The sequence below is a fragment of the Littorina saxatilis genome, linkage group LG9 (genome assembly GCF_037325665.1).
Source record: "Littorina saxatilis isolate snail1 linkage group LG9, US_GU_Lsax_2.0, whole genome shotgun sequence".
Classification (NCBI taxonomy): Eukaryota; Metazoa; Mollusca; class Gastropoda; order Littorinimorpha; family Littorinidae; genus Littorina; species Littorina saxatilis.
Genome location: NC_090253.1, coordinates 33,665,768 through 33,687,126, shown reverse-complemented (window position 1 = coordinate 33,687,126; position 21,359 = coordinate 33,665,768). Strand labels below are relative to the sequence as shown.

General features: G+C 39.7%; 1 protein-coding gene and 1 long non-coding RNA gene across 3 annotated transcripts in view; both read right to left on the bottom strand.

The window, feature by feature from the left end:
- The window catches only part of LOC138977044 (G protein-coupled receptor kinase 3-like), a 195,907-nt gene that overhangs the window by 16,739 nt on the left and 157,809 nt on the right, over positions 1–21,359 (bottom strand). For both annotated transcript variants that reach the window (XM_070349947.1, XM_070349948.1), the window contains one exon: positions 221–337. In XM_070349947.1, the coding sequence (XP_070206048.1) occupies positions 221–337 (117 nt within the window). The remainder of the gene's footprint in view (positions 1–220; positions 338–21,359) is intronic.
- On the bottom strand, positions 7,656–10,720 carry LOC138975894 (uncharacterized). The gene is made up of 3 exons (XR_011458797.1): positions 9,032–10,720; positions 8,186–8,278; positions 7,656–7,941 (listed from the first exon to the last, which is right to left on the bottom strand). It is a non-coding gene; the product is annotated as an uncharacterized lncRNA (long non-coding RNA).

Genomic DNA, 21,359 nt, shown 5'->3' with positions numbered 1-21,359 from the left:
TGGCTTGTTCCATTTTGCGCTCTTGAATAGGATCACCCAAACTTTTAATGTGTATAAGTGAAAGTCATTAAACTCTGAATGAAATGTTCAAGCATTAGCTTCAAATAAATTCACCCTAACTTCAATCACTGTGACCGTAAAATTTGACAAGGGTTAAGCATCCAAACTGAGGAACATTGCCGAGTTATATGACTCACAAGGCAAGTCCAAAATTACTGACCGGTGAAGTGATGGCAATTTTCTGATCCGACTTGAGCTGAATGACGATGCAATTCTCTGTTTTGTTGAGTTTCTGGAACTCTGGATACACCTCCTTGATGTCCAGCATGGAGATGAGCTGACCAACATAACAAGAAAGCATGTAAGCACTTCCGCATCTTAATTTTACTTCTATGTACCCCCAAAAAAAACAAGTCCCGTGAAGCGATATAAAAACATTTAGTCAATCTGTAGGCATCAAACTATAGGATCAACTTCCAAAACAAGAAAAGCAAATGTTTCATACGACTCTCCTTCGTCATGTCCATTATGGTTTGGTAGGTCTTAAAAAGAAGATTTCACTACCTATGACCCCCCCCCCCCCCCAAAAAAAAAAAAAAAAAAAAAAGCAAAAAAAAGCTGTTCCAGCTTTATAAAATAATGTTCAAGAGAACTTTCACGTCGGATTGATTGACACAAACTTGATCCTTATGTGACCAATCCATTCAACCCTAAGAATATTTCACATATATTCAAACCAACCTATTTCCCACCAGATCACTAGCCTGACATTCTCAACATCCACCAAATTATTTTAGAAAAAAGAGATTACTCATTTTCTTTCCCAAACTGAGTTTTGGCTAGCCCAGACAAAATATGTATACTCAGACCTCATGATGTCATAACCAAGAGTCTAGCCAAGACTGTGACCAAATCAAAACAATGACATCATAGCTGAATGAGGTCAAGACATAAAATATCCATGATAGCTCAGTGGATATTTTCAGTGGTGAAAATCTTTTCCTGCAAACATTCTCAACTCTAATATTTGATGAAAACAAGCCAAATTTTGGTCATGTCTGCTGATCACCAACACTTACAATTTTTGGAGGCGTTTGCTCCCAAAATAACTGAGAAAACCTCAATGTAAAGCTTTTATAAACATGACCCCACTGTGACCCCAACATGTGACGGGGGTCAACAGTGGGGTCATGTGTGTAAAAGCTTTACATTGAGGTTTTCTCGGTTATTTTGGGAGCAAAAGCCTCCAAATATCAACCCATTAATTGAAGTTATATTTGATGCGGTGAATTTTCAAAACATTTGTTTTTGTTTTTTCTCAAAACAGCAAAAACTGATTCAAGGTTTATGAATTACAGCGACGATATTCAGTCACACACATACCATTTTGCCATCAGTTACACATCTACCATTTTTTTTATGGCTGATAAATGAGGTTTCTATGCTCTTCGAGTTATGACATTATTATCTCCCCTGAGTGATCCGAGTGATTTGTCTGTCCATACTGAGATCACGTTATCAAGACTAAGATAAGTTCCTCCATTTTCTCGCCAATAATCACAAGGTGTTGCTGAGATACAGTTGGTTCTTAAAGTTACTTCAATGGCAGGAAAGATATATGGCTTTTTTTTCTACTCTTTTCCCCTTTTAATAGTAAGAGGAAGAGAACATTTTAAAATGACATTACATAATCTCAAAATACCAACAATCTAAATAATCCTGCAACAAGAAAAAACAACGAGACAATTCAAGAATGCCAAGGAACAAGATAAAATGCAACAATAATCATCTTGAGAAAATCACAGAAAAGAGAACAGAACAACACATGAACTATTTTTCTGTACTGTACTAAACCTACATCGCACTAGACGGGGGGCAGCGCCCTTCAGCCGAAAAAGAATTGTAGCATTTCAGGGAGAGTTTGGGGGGCCTCTCCTAGCTCTAAATCTAAAAACAAACAACTTTTTGGAGATACACAATATGAAAAATCCTGAAAACTTGAAGGTATTATAGCAGCCCCCCAGTTGACAAATTTGTTTAGCATTTCAGGAGGGGTTAGTTGAGCCTCTCCTGGCTGTAAATCTGAAAAACAATCAATGATTTCTTGAGGGGGTGGGATGAGAATGCACAAAATCTAAAATCTTCTATACTTGAAGGTTGCATCACACTTGCTAGGGGGCCGAATTTTTTTTCAGGAAGGGTTTTTAGAAGCCTTTAATTCTTTAAAAAAAAAAAAGTGTAAACAAAATTGGAGATGCACAAAATGAAAAATCGTGTAAACTTGAAGGTACGTGTATATGATTTCATCACCCTAGCTTTGTCTTTGATTTGAAACAATGTTTACCTAGAAGAAGGAAAATCACCATGCTGAAAAAAAGCAAAGACAAACACAGTCACCTCCCATGCGTGCGTGTGTTTGTGATTATGTATAATAGATTATTTATAGTGTAATGTGTATTATAGTGCGTGTGTGTGAGTGCGCGCGTGTATTTGTGATAATGTATCATAGTGCAATGCGTTATTTATTGATATGTGGTTTTTTTCCCCCAATGATTGTACAGCGCTTTCAGCAGGGGATACACGCGCTTTATAAATACTATGCATTATTATTATTATTATCATTATTGCAACTTCTTTAGGCCTACTTATCGCGTATGAATTTATCATTGCAGGAGGTAAATTCTCAAACTGTTGTTGATCCACAGCTTGAATAAAATGAGAAACAAGTTTCAAGTCAAAGTTTTTGTATAATAAAGTAATATTTGAAGGACTTATGGGTCAGAATTGACGGTTTTTTTGCAACTTTCTAAGGTAAAACATGTAGTTAATCAATTTAATGGTACACATTCATCTTCCAGAATAATAAAAATAGAATGTTGAAGTGTGTCTTTTGTCGCTCTAAACAGGCTTCTAATCCAGTAACAGAACAAATTTTTTTCTCTCATATTTATGAACAGATTTTGTACCCTGCACAAAATACATTTTGGAAAAAAAGCAAGTTTTGGTACTTTTGACAGAACTTAAAAAATTATTCATCGATAATCATAGAAAAATCTCTCTGTAAGTGTAGAGACATCATTTCTGATGAACAGTTTTAAAAAAAGTAAGAAGATAAAACAATTAGTCTCGAAGATGAATACTTCCCATTGACGGTGCTATGTTCAAAAAACGATTCTGAAAAAACAGTGTCAACAGTTTTCAAAATGGTGTCAAATGTTAATAAAACATTTTGAAAATGATAGCTTTATTGCAAGAAAGAGGTTGAAGATGAAAACATTACTTTGCACAATGATTCTATGGTGTCTAAAGTACATAAAAATGCTGAGAACCCAAAATACGTTTATGGACCAAAAAGTTGTGCCATCAGTGGTATTAAAAGAAAAAAAATGTGTTTCAAGTAAGTTTGTTTCACTTGCTAACTTTCTAAAGGACTCAATGAATCTGAAGCCAAATACCACTGGTTCATAGATCAGGAATGCACATTTTCATGCACTAAAGTTAGACAGTCAACTGGTTTTGCTCCCAGTGAACAGTGCAGCTGGCCTCAATTAGCCGGTGACACCTCTCTGGCCACAGCACCAAACAGTACATGGCTGGGGGGAGGGAGAGAGGGTAGCTCAGCTAAACTCAGTGGGCTGTCCGTGTCACTGCATGTCAGCAGGAAGAGCATTGGAGAGAAATACAGAGGTGTACTCTTCCAAACAATTTCCAAGGATCAGTTGTCAGGGCTTAGGGTAGTCAGTGAGGAAGAGTGAGGGCTGTGTTGTGTACAGTGTATTTCGGACTGAAGAGTGAAAAGTCACTGCCACAAGATCGGCATGCAGTCAATAAAGCCAGACAAGAAGAATGATTATGACATGCGGCTCTATCTGCTGGTTTTTATTCAAACTGGTTTTCAACGCTTATTCTCACAAAGCATCAGCACACCTGCCTCTGTGCTGTGTTTGTGTGGCTGCTTTCGTATGATGTCAGTGCATGGTGAGTGCGTTCACTGCCTTGAGGATTTATTTTATCTCTTCTTTTCAACACCATTCATACTAGGTAGTCCAAAGCCTCTTTCCCGAGTTGTCCCAAAGCCGGAGTTATCCCGTTTTGCTAAAGGTTCACAAATGATTTCTGGTGTAATTACGTACCGCATGTAATAAAAAACTGAATGAAACAAAAGTTTGAAGTCTTATCTTGGTTTCTGTGGTGATGGTTGTTTGTATTTGTTGCGCTAGAACAGATAACAACTCTCAAACCGAGGGCCCCGTGACCACCGGATGCCATTGCGTCACGCTCTGTGGCATGTCAGGCCTGACAGTATGCTCACACAATCTCAGAGTGCTTCGCGTTGTTTCATTGGTTGACCTAGAAATGATAACCAATTAAAAGCTTTGTTTCTCAGCTTCATTTACATGTAACATTAAGCGGGATCGGACGTTGGCGAGAAAACGTGCAAAGCAAATGAAATATCTGACATAATTTTTTGGAAGTTTTGCGATGTACAATCGATCTCAAAAGGATATCATCAGAAAGAAGAAGTATTCGACTAATTAATGCGGTATATTTCTTGCCTAAACGTTATTTGTACGCCGAGCACTTGACGGGAGAAAAACGTAAACAAAGCCGTTTGTGCAACCCAGTCACCCTGAGCCGTGATGGCCGAAGCTTGTTCACAGCCCTGTCGAGCGACTGAAGACATCGCCGATTCTCGGCCTCGTCCATGCGAATCATGGAATCTCAAATCCTGATTCATATTGTTTTTATCAGTTATAAATAAAATCTGTGCGGATACATGCGAGTAATGCCAGCGGTGTTGTCACGGCTTCTGAAGAAAACAGAAATCATAGTTCACGAAGGTGGAGACTGCCACAGTTTCCTGGAAACCCCAGTTGACTTAGACTTTGTGTCTACTGCACTCTCAAAACTTAACTTAAAAAGAGGAGAACTGCTTAGTGAGGTAACTGAGGTGAAACTAAAAGCAACTCTGCCGTGTGCTGAAAAAACCGAGTAAGTCCACTGACGCTACTTCCGAGAAAAACGACTTTTACTGTTTGATAAAATGTCTCAAAAGTGATGATTATCTAGATCAAACCACCGAGATAATAAGATAAATAGCATTAATTTACGTTTAAAACCCGATTTTCATAATAATCTGATGGATGGTTTTGGTTTTGTTGGGCATTTTGTGGACTTACTTGGTTTTACCTCTTTTTCCCCCAATATCAGATCTAACAAAAAATGCGCAGATCTAAGCAAGCGGACTTACTTGGTTTTACCAGAATATTTGGAAGAAGAAGTGTTGCCAAGAGAAATAACAAAACAGTGAAAATAACACTACGAATTTGCACAAGATGGAACGAGAGAGAGAGAGAGAGAGAGAGAGAGAGAGAGAGAGAGAGAGAGAGAGACTAGACAGGGAGTGAGAGAGGAGAGAAAGCAGGGGAGGGAGGGATGGAGGGAGAGAGAGAAATAAAGGGAGGGAGGGAGATAGAGAGATGGAGAGAGGGAGAAAGAGAGGGAGGGTGAGAGGGAGGGGGGGGGGGGAGAGCTATGGAGGGAGAGATAAATGGGGAGGAAGAGAGAGATATAGGAATAGACCGAGGGAGAGAGAGGGAGGGGGGGGAGGATGGATTGAGGGATTGCGTGAGAGAGAAGGGGGAAGGGAGGGAGAGGGAGGGAGGGAGAGGGGAAGGAAGAGAGAGAAAGAGAGGGAGGGAGAGACTTAGTGGGATTGAGGGAGGGAGGAAAGAAGAGTGTACTCTACAGCAGCTGATGCCAGACATGTGCAGTTCTTCTTCTTCTTCTGCGTTCGATGTTAGACATGTGCAGTGTATTGCGCAGGCAGTTGAATGACTTTCTGGAAGACGGTGTGTATGGTGGACAACCAGTTCCCTTCCCAGATGTCCTCAACCACTGCCCACTGACAAATCTGCTCGGTGAAAACATTTTCGGTGACCTGGACTATGACATTAACAAGCGGCGCAATGCATCTGTCCACCAGAGGTCGTCAACAAATATGCTGAGCCACAACAGGACAACACTGTGGTTGAAGAAGAAACTGGAGACCCAGTCAAGCCATCTTCTTGCCTTCGCTCGAAGGAAAGGGAAGTCTTTGCGACACCACAACCGCCAACAAGAGAAAGCGGTGTTGCTGCGACTGAGGCAGACCCCGGCGAAACGGTGTTCAAGAACTTTTTTTATTCAAGAATATTCATGAATATTCTAGAATGTTCTAGAATTTTACTACAGTAGAACTCCCCCTTAGCGACCCCCCTGTTTACGACCACCCCCTTTTTACGACCGATTTTGTTACCACGGATGCATTCTACTATATAATGAACCCCCAGTGAACGACTCACCCCAAAACGCGACTTACGACCGAGCTTTTGGGGAGGAATTACGACTTTCGCGCATTTGTAGTCGAGCAGACGAAAACAATACATGGCGGCTCTTGCTCCTCGAACTATCGCGAGACGAAAAAAAAACCTAAATCTCGCCCACGATAGAATCCGCGGCGACTTCCTTAGGAGTCGGGAAGACGCAAATCCTGTGTATCGTCAAGGATAATGACCCAAAACGCGACTTACGACCGAGATTTTTGGGATAATTTACGACTTTTGCGCATATTTCGAGCAGACGAAAACACAACATGGCGGCTCTCGCTCCTCCAACTATCGCAAGAAGAAATAAAAACGAAATCTCGCGCGCGCGAGATCCTGATACATATATGGGTTTGTTCTGCACGCTATCTTGTCACGACGACTGTCTTGTTGACAAACGAAGATTCGCGAAAGAAAAAGAAAAGCGCCGACTCTTGAGTAGAGAGGTAATAAAGTAATCGCTAATCGAGCGAAGTGGCAATTCGCGGCGACTTCCTTGGGAGTCGGGAATACGAAAATCCTGTGTGTCGTCAAGGATAATGACTCGGTGTTATCTAGATGGTGAGAAGGATAGCGAAGCGAAAGTACGCAAAGAGAGGAGCCTGTACGAAGACCTCAACGATCGTGGTCAAGTTTAGCGATGCAAGGCGACGAATCATTCATATGAGCGGAAAGATGATTCGGGAGAAAAGTCGTTATGCTTTCTATCGAGTCAGGACATACGGATTTACTGGTTGCGCCACAATGTCAAATGTGCTTCACTCAGCGGGGAGCGAGCATTACGCCATGAGTAAATTTTCTTTGAAATTTGAGTTCAAGTTGTTCTGCTGTAATGTGTTTGGGTTTGTGTGTGTGTGTGTTTTGATATGACAGTAAACTGCAACTGTGTGTTTGTGTGTAAACATGACAGTACATACACTGCAACCAAATTCATGACCGACCGGCCAAAAACTCAAACCCCCCCTTTTAAGACCCCCCCTTTTTACGACCTAATTTTCAAGGTTTTTCCAAAGTCGTAAACAGGGGGTTCTACTGTACTGGTATTATTCTAGAATTTTTTGGCTTGTAGAATATTCTAGAATACCGAACAAAATTCAAGAACAGCAACAATGTTCTAGAATATTTTTTTTCAAGAATGATCTTATTCAAGAACATTCTTCTTCAAAGTTCAAGAACTGTGATCCCTTATTTTTAAAACACTTTTAATTTAATTTTTTTTTCTGCACTTATAGTTTTGGTTGTGTTTGCTACACAATCAAATTATACTACAAAATAAAGCCAAACAAACACTTGGTTCATTCTTCAAATGTTATATTGTCACAAAGAAGTGAAATAGATGACAAGTCGATCTTGGGCTAACAATGTTCACAAGCAGAATGTGTCTTCAACGTTAATGTCATCACTTTTCTGAACTACTGGAACTACATGGATGCGGATGCGGTACCGCTTCTCCAGGAAAGGTCACTGTCACCAGCATTCCTTGTTGGATGATTCCCTTGGCCAACTTCACTGTCAGTCTGTGGCGAGCAAGGCTCAGTATCGGCTTGAAGCTTTGCAACATTGTGTCCTGTAAAGCCTGAAACACAATGCCTACAGTTTACAAAAAATCATTCGTTCAAAAACTTGGAAAAGGGAACAAAAATGAAGAGTTAAATGTCCGCAGTTTGTTCTTTTTGGTATGTAAATATGGTATAGTATTGATGAAAACACATTTTCATCTGAAATAAGCCATTTTTCTCTGAGACGTTTTGCCCATTAATTGATTTAATTCATTCACTGGCTGATTAATTACTTCCACAGTTCGTTGACAGGACTCTTACCTTTTCCTCCAGTGATATTTTATTTATGGTGTGCTTCATGGTACTTCCAGTGAGAATTCATCCAGATATCTTCTTCACCCCTCTTTCCTGGACCTAGTAAATAAGAAACAAAACAAAGGATAAACTCAAACATCAGACATTCCAAAGATCACCATCATAACAAGAGTGAATGTGAACAGAAAACTTACAAACGTATTGCTTGTCATTAATGTCATTCAATCAATCAATAAAACCAATTTTGATGCAATGGTTATTGTTACCTTTTTACATAAAAGTACATAATTCTATCAATACACTTTCGGAATATTTGTTATAATCGTCATTGTTGTAAATACCCTCAGGCATGTTTACAATTTGAAGCACTTTTTTCAATTTCATTTTCAGAAACCTGTTTTCAATTTTGACCAAACCAGTCAGTGAGTTATCACTATCCGTTTGCTACCGGCAAATTTATACCAAATCTGTGAGTTCCAAACCTCAAACAAATTCAGCAGAAGTTACAGTCTATAATTTATACTTTGAAACCAACAGGTTTCGTTTATTCTGTCCAACAGTGCCAGCAGAACGCAAATCACGGCAGACTTTCTGTTTGCTAACAGACGATACAATGACACACACTGACACAGAAAGGCGGCCGTTAAACGCAACAATCAAATCATCACATGATTAAACAGTACTTTTGCTTAAAATGCAGTTAAGTTTTATACATCTGCCATTTCTCATGTGTCAGATCGAAGAAGAAACTTTTAAAAGGCTGGTTTCGATTTCACAGTCACACTCACACACATGTTTACATCTGTACCACTACAGTGTTGAATAAAACAAGCAAAAACAAAACATACTTACTGAGTTCATGGAAATGATGCATGGATCAATGTTGTTTTGCTTTGATGAAAAAGTGCTTCGACAAAGACAACAGAGAAAAGGTTTCTCGCTGCAGCAGTACGTTCAAAAGAGTCCTCTTTCCTCATGGTGTACTTTAACAGAGCGTCGCCATTTTGCTTTTAAGGGAAGTAACTCCGGTGGACAAACTCTGGCACCGGAAGCTGAGAAACCAGGCGCCAAATTCTTTAGAAGCACGTTGTTAGAACTGAGAAAGATTTTGTAATCTCCATTTATCTACAAAAAAATGGCATGCCACCGATTTGTCAACTTGTTAGGCATGAAGAAATGCTGTATTCTTCATCCCAAACAAGAGTTTGAACTTGGAGGTGCCAGACACAAAAATGACAGATGAGTGAAAGCACCGTGAAACTCGGAAAGAAAGATGGGTGAAACTAAGAGCAGCGATCTCACTTGAGTGGCAACAAGCTGTATCCTGATTTTCTCAGGAAAAACAAAGGTAGGTGTTTTATAAAAAATCTTTTATGTTTGATATTGTTGTTTGTTTTAGGTGACATATACTGATCTAGGTTTAGGTTTTTGTTGTTGTTGTTTTTTTACAATAAGTGAATAACAATTAAATGCTTTCTCTCTTGTTTGCAAGATTCTTAAGTGAAATCAGTTGAGTTAGACCTGTAGGATTTGTTTATTTTGAACTATCATCTGATTTGGTAGGATTGCATGACTTTTTACTCAAGCCCTTTCAAACCTATTCTTTTCAGTCTCTGTGTAACTGTAAGTGTAATTTGCACATGTATCATTCATTGATTGTAATAATATATATGTGTCTGACAGTGATACTAATAGTCAAGTGTCAATCAGCAAGACGGCACTTGTTTTATTTTTTTCAAATAATTGTCTTTTGAGTATTAGCTAGTCCATTACAAGACTTTACAGGAGACTGAGTTTGGTCAGGAACATATATATTTATACTTATAACAAGAAGGGCAAAGCCCATATGACTCACATGCTTGACCTTGACATGACCTTGACCTTCAGGGTCAAGGTCAAATAACTAAACCTAGCAATGACATACACTAAGAACTGCTTTACACATTTTTCCTACCAAAATACATGTGACCTTGACCCAAGGTCAAGGTCATCCAAGGTCATGCAACACAAAGCTGTTAATTCAAGACATAGGAAGTACAATGGTGCTTATTGGCTCTTTCTACCATGAGATATGGTCACTTTTAGTGGTTCACTACCTTATTTTGGTCACATTTCATAGGGTCAAAGTGACCTTGACCTTGATCATATGTGACCAAATGTGTCTCATGATGAAAGCATAACATGTGCCCCACATAATTTTTGAGTCACTTGAGAAAATGTGACTCTATGTAATCGGTCAGTGTTAGTCTGTCCGGCCGGCCGCCGTCCGGCCGTCTGGCCGGCCGTCCGGCCGGCCGTCCGTAGACACCACCTTAACGTTGGACTTTTCTCGGAAACTATCAAAGCAATCGAGCTCATATTTTGTTTAGTCGTGACCTCCAATGACCTCTACACTTTAACGATGGTTTCGTTGACCTTTGACCTTTTTCAAGGTCACAGGTCAGCGTCAAAGGAAAAATTAGACATTTTATATCTTTGACAAAGTTCATCGGATGTGATTGAAACTTTGTAGGATTATTCTTTACATCAAAGTATTTACATCTGTAGCCTTTTACAAACGTTATCAGAAAAACAAGGGAGATAACTAGCCTTTTCTGTTCGGCAACACACAACTTAACGTTGGGCTTTTCTCGGAAACTATAAAAGTGACCGGGCTCAAATTTTATGTGAACGTGACTCCCAGTGACCTCTACACTTTGACGTCTGCTTTGGTGACCTTTGACCTTTTTCAAGGTCACAGGTATGCTTCAGGTATGCATTGTGTTGTGAATAGCAATTTCTTCCTGTCCATCTGATGCCTCATATAATATTCAGAACTGCGAAAGTGACTCGATCGAGCGTTTGCTCTTCTTGTTAAGTTTGAAACAGTTATCTTCCATAGTTCAGGGTCAAGGTCACTTCAAAATATGTATACAATCCAACTTTGAAGAGCTCCTGTGACCTTGACCTTGAAGCAAGGTAAACCAAACTGGTATCAAAAGATGGGGCTTACTTTGCCCTATATATCATATATAGGTGAGGTATTGAATCTCAAAAACTTCAGAGAAAATGGAAAAAATTTGAAAAATAACTGTTTTTTAGACAACATTTATGGCCCCTGCGACCTTGACCTTGAAGCAAGGTCAAGATGCTATGTATGTTTTTTGGGGCCTTGTCATCATACACCATCTTGCCAAATTTGGTACTGATAGACTGAATAGTGTCCAAGAAATATCCAACGTTAAAGTTTTCCGGACGGACGGACGGACGGACGACTCGGGTGAGTACATAGACTCACTTTTGCTTCGCATGTGAGTCAAAAATTTCTGCATGAACAAAGACGATTACTATTAGTATTATTTGTAAATAGTTCAGTATTTACCCCTTATTAGTAAATATATATATTCAAACTTGAGCATTTATAATTATATATATAATGGTTGTTCTAATTTGATCACTTCTCATTTTTACAGATGCTGCATCAAAAGGCAACAAGCTGCAAACCATTAACCCATCAACATCTTGTCAGAGAGTGCAAACTAGTCTTTTCAAGAGCTTGAAGAGGTGCTCAAGCCAGTCAAGGCCATGGGAATAGTGATGCAAGAAGAGATTTACTCAGGTAATTAAGTCAAGGCAATCAACATTTATTGATTTAAACCTTTGTCACAACAAAATTTGGGATAATTAAATGAAAGCACAAAACATGATGAGTGAATTATTCCTAAACTGAAGAAAAAAATGGCTTGGAATCGCAACAAAAAGTCTCTTTAAAAGTTAAATACTGTAATTTCTTTCATTCCTGGCCCGTTTCATGTCAGTCCCCAAAAACTCTCTGGATGGCATTTCTGGAAATGAAGCTAACTAAAGTTATCAATACTTTTATGAATGGTGACTTATTTGATAAAAACATTGACATGGCACACTTGATTTGACAAAATTCACAAAACATTTTTCGATTTTGTAACCATCATTTCTTGAACGGTTAATGTTCTCAGCATCCAGGCGACTGATAAATACATTTGGTGTGGATAGAATCTGCATGAAGAATACTTCATAACTGTGTTGTTTATTTTGTAGTCATTTTAAAACGGAACAAAATACATAGTAATATAAGTATCCAGAACAGGAATTTTGCATTTGGACACCTTGACAGATTCCTGACCATATTATTGACTCTTTAACCCTTACGCTGCCAATCAAAACTTGCGTATGTGCATTCCTGACTGCCAGGGAATATTGGAGTTCGGGGTGTAATAATTCACAAAAAATTCTAGTTCCAAACTGGCAGTAGGTAGGTAAGTAAAACCTATGTTATTTTTAAGGGAAATTGAACCAAGAATCTGTTTTTAGTGTCTAATCATGGAAATAATAATTAGTTTGGCTTATAATGATGTTTAAATATGAACTTTTGAAAAATCAGTCCGGCGCATCTTCCGGTGCCTGTGGATCAAACACAGGTGGCTGTTTTGCTCGCTCCAAGAAAGGATTATAATCACTATCATCTACCTGTTTGCAACGAATCGTCCGAAAGAAGATCTCCCCCTTCCCCTGTCAGTATCCATAGTCATTTGCACCCCCTGTAGCGTCAGTCCGGCTTTGTTTTTCCCTACCGTGGCCCGGTCGACTTCCACCGTTTGCCATTTTGACGAGTTGAGATTTCTCTCCCCTATCCTGTCGCCAAGGCCGAAAATAGCCTTCAGACGCAAAACCGCGTCACCATTTATGTTTATTCATGAGAATGAGGTATCCTACCAAGCCATTGGCTGCTATTTTTGTGTCAGCAGTGACATCGCACTTCTGGAAAATCCCGGAACCGTCAAGACGGGTAAACCCGTCCTAAGGCGCTGCGGCTGCACAAGCGCAGGACGGGTATACCCGTTCTAAGGCAGGCAAGTGGTTAAGCATGATGAAAAAAAGCATCACAAAGAAAAATTTAGACTTTTAAAATTGTATTTTCATTACACTTTACAGGGCATCCGTGTAAATGCCATAGTTCTGCGCCTTCTTATTTTTCGTTTTGGGTGGTTTGTTGCATTTTGCGTTTTGGGGATTTTTGTAATTTTCCTATCGATTTTTTATTTTTTATTTTTATTTTTTGTTATATTTAGCTATAATGTCTTTATTTTTCCAGAAGTTTTTAACTGCATTTAATTTTACCTTATTGTGTGGTAACTCGAGATGCTATGCAATTTGGTGGAATTGTGTGTGGTTTTTGTTCTGTAAATCCTCTATTTTTTCTGTGTCTTTTCTTTAGTTTCCTTGTGCCTGTCTTTTTGTGTTGCAACCTTCTAGATCGTTCTTGTGAAAATCGTCATAGCTTTGTGTTTGCCCCAAGGGCTTCTGGGATTTTGTGTACTCACCTGGTTAGTGTTGTTTTCCTGTTTGACCAGAGAGGACCGTTTTGTTGTAGCTTGAGATTTTTGTTGAAGGGAGATATGTTTTAAATTGTAACTGTTATCTCTCAAACGTGAGAACCTTTTCTAAATGCCTAATGCCAATGGTGTGATCGTGGTGAGCCTACTGTGGAGCCATAAGGTTTGTCTTGCTTTCATTGTATTGTCTGTATTGCTACGTTTTGTATGGATAGGTCAAACATGGAATTATTTATTGAATTTGTGAGTAAAACAGAAAATGTGAGCTTTTTCTTGGAGAGGCCGGTAAAGGTCACAGAAGCTAGGTTTATGTGACTTTGTGACTTTCACATTGTCGGCCATTGTTGAGCTTTCACAATTCTGGAAACATTTTTATTTCTCAAACTCAAATTGTTTTTGCCTGCTGTTAGGAACGTTTTTCTTTGTGGAATTTTATTGTATTGAAGCCTCTTTTGTATAAATGAATCAACGTTTTTGAGATTGGGGAGGATAACTCTAGTGAGGTATAATGACTATGTCCCTTAATACAAGATGTCTGCTGTTTGTTTATAAGAATTTTGATGCTTTTATTCATTACTGGACTTGGGCTAATTTACAACTATTCTGGTGTTTTCAGCCTTTATTGGACTTAGACAGATTAACTTTATTTATAACTTTTTTGGTCTTTTGCTTCGGTCTGGGACTTAGAATATTTTTCATATTTGTATTTTAATATTTTCAATATTTTTCTTCATCGTTGAACACGACGGTTTTTCTTCTTTTATCAGACATTTTGTCTTTAAGACTCTAGTCTATAGTCTTAGTGAATCAATAACGTATTTATAAGTTAACAGTTGTTAGTTTCGTGATGACATTGCATTGACTCTATGAATGTATTGACTAATCTGTGTTTCTTTTTTTTGTTTCTTCTGTCAGTTTTTACCTTGTTTGAATTCCCTTAAACTCAAAATTCCGTCACTTATTAGAGCCCCTTGAAACTCTTAGGTTTATGGTAATTGTTTGGAATTGAAAGGAATCTACTTCATTCGTTGAAACTTGAATGTTGTCGTTTATTGTAAAGTGACTCAAGGTGTGAATAATCTCGTGTGTACTGAAACCTATGTGCAACCCTGATTAAAATATGAAACGGACCTGAGTTTTTTCTGGTTTTCTCGCATGAGTCATTCTTACTCTTCACCAAGTCAGTTTTCTTACTCACGCACACGATCACTCTGTCGGCCCGCATTTATAATCCGCAACCTGCAAAGCATCGGCTCCAGTATTCAGACTGCACCCGGAGTGACCAGTGGAAAGGTTCTTCGCCAAATGAATAACCATCACTGATTTATCATCCTTCGAGTAGTTAAATTACATGTGATAAAGTATTGAATGAAATCTTGTTTTGTCTGCTGTATCAAGGATTGATGGAGGAAAAAATCACTTTAAATATTCTTGTTCTGTTATTAGTCATTAGATAATAATACTATCATTCTGATTTGTATGAAGAATATATTCTTAATGGATTTATTCTTAAATGCCAGCACAGAATATTCCAAGATCATTCTTGTGGTGTTGTTGTTTTAGAAAATTGTGTTGAGAGTATACTAGAACTTCAACCTAGTTTTGAATATTCTAGAATACTTAAGACATGTTCAAGAATATACTTTAAGTTAACAGGATTCAAGAATATTCCAGAAAAATGTTAAGATTCAAGAATTCTCATTTAATCTTTAGGAATAATTCAAGAAACTTCTAGAATATAAATTCATGAATATTCCTGAAATTTTTTTAATTATTCTAGAATAGTGTTAAGAATATTCTAGAATAATGTTAGGAATATTCTAGAATAATGTGAGGAACATTCTAGAATATTGTTAGGAATATTCTAGAATATTGTCAGGAATATTCTAGAATAATGTTAGGAATATTCTTCAAGTAGGCAAGAATATTCTAGAATTATTCAAGTCCTTTTTCAAGAATATTCCTTACCAAAACATCGAAATATTCTAGTTAAAATTCAAGAATTCTCATTTAATCTTTATGAATAATTCAAGAAACTTCTAGAATATAAATTCATGAATATTCATGAACCTTTCTTGAATGGTTCTAGAATTGTTCTTGACCGTTTCGCCGGGGGAGACTCCTGGAAAACAAGGCAAAAAAGGCGGCAAAGGAGGCCAGACAGGCAGCAACCAAAACCAAGCTAATAAGAAAGCTGACGGCTGTTGGTGGCCCCTGTGTCATTGCAGAAGATGTTGATGCTCTGATGATACGACTGAGAAGAGAAAAGAAATCAACCCTCTTGAATGCATTGAAGGACCAAATTCGATACCAGAAAACAGTATTGAATCAGAAGGGCTGCCTTCGACTCACTGGTAGCATTGAGGACCTGACAGCCAGCCTCAAGGCTCATCTGGGCGGCACTAATCTTCCAGCTCCAGATAAAGATTAGATGGGTAGCCTTCAAAAATGAAAATTTTCAAACCTGTTTTATTTCTTTGTCTGTGTATATGTGTTTACAGATCTGTTGATGCTGATCATTTTGATGTAAAGTTCATGTTGGTAGGACAGTTAGAAGCTGAAATATATCCTTTTAAAGATTTCGACGTGTTTGAACGGTACAATTGGACGATTTTCCCAAGTTTGGGTTCTTCAATTCAATTATTTCTTACCTGTACATTTTGGAAAAAATTGAGCTAAAAGTCTTAGATATGGAGAGGTAATCTGTTCAAAATTAGCTTCATATTTCTTGTTTTGGTTTCACAGTGAGGCTCCAAAGTTGACGATTTCTTATTCTTGAAAAAAGTGAGTTTAAAAGGCCTAAAATTGCACTTTTCAAATGTACATAACTACTAAACTAAATCACCTACAGAATGCAAATTTACATCACTGTGCTCAGAATAAAAAGATCTACAAGACCATGCAAGTTATAACCTTTAATTCTGGAGTTTGATAAATCACTTTTGAGTACCTATTCATACAAATCATTTTTTGCAGAACGTTTAACAAAATATTAGGAGTTGGATGTTATCGTTTAGTAGCCACAAGAAGTGGCTAGCATAGACTCAAACATGTGTGTGTGTCTCTTTGTGAGTGTATGGGGGAGGGGGTGGTGTGGTCACCCCTCCCGTGACCGGCCACCTGCAATGTATGGACAGGTTTGCTATGGCCCAAGGGTGTCCGTTCATGAGAGGGACTGCTGTAACTGACAATTCTGTGTATGTTAGGTGTCTGGTGTTGTTGGTTGCCTATGTGCAGTGCTACAAGGAGTGACTGCCTTTTGTTTGATACCAAGTTTGACATGACATTGCAACCTTCCAGCTTCAAAAATGTCCCCCCAAAATGATGATTTTCCCCTCTTTTTAACAGAGCTCCACTCACAACCAAACCCCAGGTTGGGAATGACTCCTAAATGGTGGAGTAGAACCAAGTCTATTCTATGAGAGCAAACGACTTGAACTGAGAGCTGGCTGGTATTTGCAGCTAACCTAGTTTGTTTGTTTATTTGTTGCTTAACGTCCAGCCGACTACGCAGAGCCATATCAGGACGAGGAAGGGGGGGATGAAGGGGGCCACTTGTCAAGCGATTCCTGTTTACAAATGCACTAACCCATTACTTGTGTCCCAGCAGGCTTTAGTAAAACTAAATTAATACCTACTGGAAGATTACCAGTTTCCAGTATGTTAAAATAGGCTTAACCTATCTACTGCTGGACTTACATCAGAACACTAACAGATTAAACTATACATGAATCGCGAGACAAGCGGCAAGAGAAGAGATTTTTGGAAAAAATACAGGTGAATGAGCAAGAAGGCAGAAAAAAGAAAAGAATTCATGAAGAAAAAGAGAGCATGACAGGAAAGAGGAACCAAAAATCTACCTAACAGCAAAGTAGAAAGCTCCTGCGGTTCCAAAAACAGGAGGGGCCTTTAATTTCATAACCGCAGTGCCCCACTGCGGGAAGCTAACCTAGTGAAGTTGGCGAACCCAGTGTTCAGAACGGGGGCTACGCTTCCCCCGACAAATCATGTCTGGCCAGAAATCTCTTAACTCATTGTCTCCCAGGTACGGATATATCCGTACCCACTCATATGGCTCTATCTGACCAGGTACGAATATATCCTCTCAGATTGTTAGCTTCAGTCGCTTCCTGTAACGTCCATCCAACGCCTGCATTCCAGCGTGTTGATACACAGTTACTACACAGTTACTACAATTCTGAATGACCTGCTGCAGCTCAACTGGTCTTGGCTAAAAAAAACTTGGTCAACATAGGTGGGGTAGAAAGTGTTAAGACTAAGAGAGATACATCTCAGAGGGAGCCATGGATTCCAAGACGGAATCAATTTGCTGTTGACCCTATGTGGAAGATAACTCCAGTACAGGGTTCACGTTAAAGACAGGGCAAGTGTCTTGAGAAACTAGCGGTAAGGGAAAGAAGTCCAAGCTAGCTTGAAGAAGTAGCACTACTGTCTCCCCAGAAGTGTGCAAAGTTAAAAATATTTATCTTCAAAACATTTTGAGAGAACCTCAACATTAAGTTTATGTTCCTAACATGACTCCTTGTGACCTTGAAATTTGACGAGGTTCAACCAGACTTCGGTCAAGTCGGGAGATCAATTTCAAACCCTAAAAGTGTCCAAAGTTTCAAAGCTCTTACTAAAAGTGTCCAAAGTTTCAAAGCTCTTACCTCAAAAACAACCTCAATGTTAACTTTTTGTTCACGGACGAACAGCCTGCCAGTTGCCCACATCGACGAACATTGCTTATTACTCAGGCGAGTCAAAATCAGATATGTGGGATATGAATTTTGTGAAAATAAACTGCAAACTTTCTTTTTTCAAAACAATGGAAACGAGCTGACACAACTCTGAATGAGCCATTTCTTGCTGATCAAGTCAACACACTCACAATATTAAAAACTATCATTGGAATTTTTGTTTTTAGCCAACTGATATTTTCATCAGTGTACTGCTTTATCCTTTACACACGTTTTTATTTAAACAAAAGTATAACAGAAAATCGAAAATTTTAAAAGTAAATTTTCATTTGATTAATATACTTACCCGAATCACATATAGCATTGACACAGTCTGAGATGCTAAGGTCTGAAAAGGCTACCCGTCTAACATTTTTAAAGGGAAGCAACCCCTTCACCAAAAGGGCTAAAAATAGCCATGGTAATGAGCACATACTCTGGGAGTTAGCTCCCATTGGTCTGTACTACGTCACTACCCCTATCACCACGTGTCCAAGATCATACGGCTTTAAAGAAACTAAAAAACCATAAGCGGGGTAGGTGGGAGGGCATAAACTATGTGATTCGGGTTACTGGTGACCGCGGAAGAACAAAGGACGAATGCAAGTTCCGACTAGAGTTAGGCAAGTTGAACTTCCAAAACACAGAAGGAACAAAAGAAGAAGCCTGTGTAGCCGTAGCTAGCCAAGGCTGAGCCTGTTCCGGAACTTGCCTTGAGGAACAAGAAGAGGAACAGGAACAGAAGGAATACCACTTCAGGCATAAGATGGCTTCGCCAAAACCTGCAAACTCTTCGAACCGGAAGCAGGAATCCTCCTCCTTCGCGGAACGGAAGTCCGACATCGCCGAAGGGGCAACCAAAGAGGAAGCCGAAACAGCTGATGCACCTTCCGGAAAATAACGGGGAAAAAACTTCCGCCGCAGCTTCAAGAGCAACCTGAGCTTTGACGGAAATCACGAATAAGTCTGTTTACTAGCCACAGCCTGAACGTCAGAGTGGTCGAGCGAAGGACAAGGACCGAAGTCACAGTCACCAGTGGCAGAAACGATGCACGGGATAACCGGAAACCGGAAACCCGCGTACCAGGACATCATCTTGACTTATAACCTGACTGGTGTGAGGGTAAGGAAAAGCCGAGTGAACGTCCAAAGCCGACGGAACTGAATGGACGGAAGCCACCCCACCCGAAGGGTGAAGTGACGACTGCCCCGGCCGAGGTGAACCTGAATGCCCGAAGGCCGGCCGCTGTTCCTCACTCACCGACATCCGTACGGAAAGACCAGGAAGAGGAACAGTGTATCCGGACGAAGCCGGAAATGCAACCGACAAAGCAGCAAAATGCGGAAACGAGGATTGCGTAGACTGAGGCCAGAAGCCATAAAGCCCGGAGGCCAGTCTCCGGTCAACCCCAGCACTGACCACGGAGTGAACAAGTGGTGGGGGACCTATGCTTCCGGTGAGAACCGGAAGCACAGCAGCTGAAAACGGCTGCCACCCTTGCTCTGAAACGCCCGTGAACACGTAGAACACCGGGGGAGACAGAGCAGAAGTTTTGTGTATCCGGACGAAGATTTTGGAAGGCCGGGGTCCAGGGGCTCCGGCGGGGTGCAGGGGGGTCTAAGGGGGCAGCGCCCCCCAGCGGAAAATGAATTATAGCATTATAGGGAGGGTTTAAATCTCTAAATCTTAGAACAAACAAGCTTTTTAGAGACGCATAATATATAAATCTTGTAAACTTGAAGGTATTTGTAACTGATCCGCTGAAACTGAATTTTAGCAATTTAAGAGGGGCTATTTGAGCCTCTACCGGCTTTAAAACTGAAAACAGCAAACAAAAAAACAAACAAAATGGGGGGGGGGGGGGGGGGGGGGGGGATGAATGCACAAGATCAAAACCCTCTATACTTGAAGATGTTTGGTTGTATCACTCTTGCTAGGGGGTCTACAAAAACAAGCGGTAAACAAATTTCAAGAAGGGTAATTTAAAAGCCTCAACTCGCTTAAACAAAAACTTAAAATTGGAGCTGCACATAATTAAAAAATCTTGTCAACTTTAAGGTATTTGTATCTAACCAGCTGAAAATGAATTTTAGCAATTCAAGGTGCTATTTGAGCCTCTCCTGGCTTTAAAACTGAAAACAGCACACACACATTTTTTTGGAGGGATTGGGGGGGGGTGAATGCACAAAATCAAAAACCTCTATACTTGAAGGTGTTTGGTTGCATCACTCTTGCTAGGGGGTCTTCAAAAACAAGTGGTAAACAAATTTGGAGCTGCACAAAATTAAAAAATCTTGTAAACTTGAAGGTATTTCATCACCTAGTTTTGTCTTTGATTTAAAAAATGTTTACCGCATTAACTTCTTGACTGCCTTATGACGGGTATACCCGTCATGCGCTTCTGCAGCCGCAGCGCCTTAGGACGGGTACACCCGTCTTCTCCGTTCCGGGATTTTCCAGAAATGCTACGTCACTGCTGACACACAAATAGCAGCCAATGGCTTGGTAGGATACCACATTCTCATGAATAAACATAAATGGTGACGCGGTTTTGCGGCCTTGGCGACAGGGTAGGGGAGAGAAATCTCGACTCGTCAAAATGGCTAACGGTGACAGTCGACCGGGCCCTAGTAGGGAAAAACAAAGCCGGACTGACGCTACCGGCGGTGCAAATGATTATGGATACTGACAGGGGAAGGGGGAGATCTTCTTTCGGACAATTCGTTGGAAACAGGTAGATGACAGTGATTATAATCCTTTCTTGGAGCAAGCAAAACAGCCACCTGTGTTTGATCCACAGGCACCGGAAGATGCGCCGGACTGATTTTTCAAAAGTTCATATTTAAACATCATTATAAGCCAAACTAATTATTATTTCCATGATTAGACACTAAAAACAGATTCTTGGTTCAATTTCCTTTAAAAATAACATAGGTTTTACTTACCTACCTACTGCCAGTTTGGAGCTAGAATTTTTTGTGAATTATTACACCCCGAACTCCAATATTCCCTGGCAGTCAGAAATGCACATACGCAAGTTTTGATTGGCAGCGAAAGGGTTAAAGGAAAATCGCCATGCTAACAAAAAG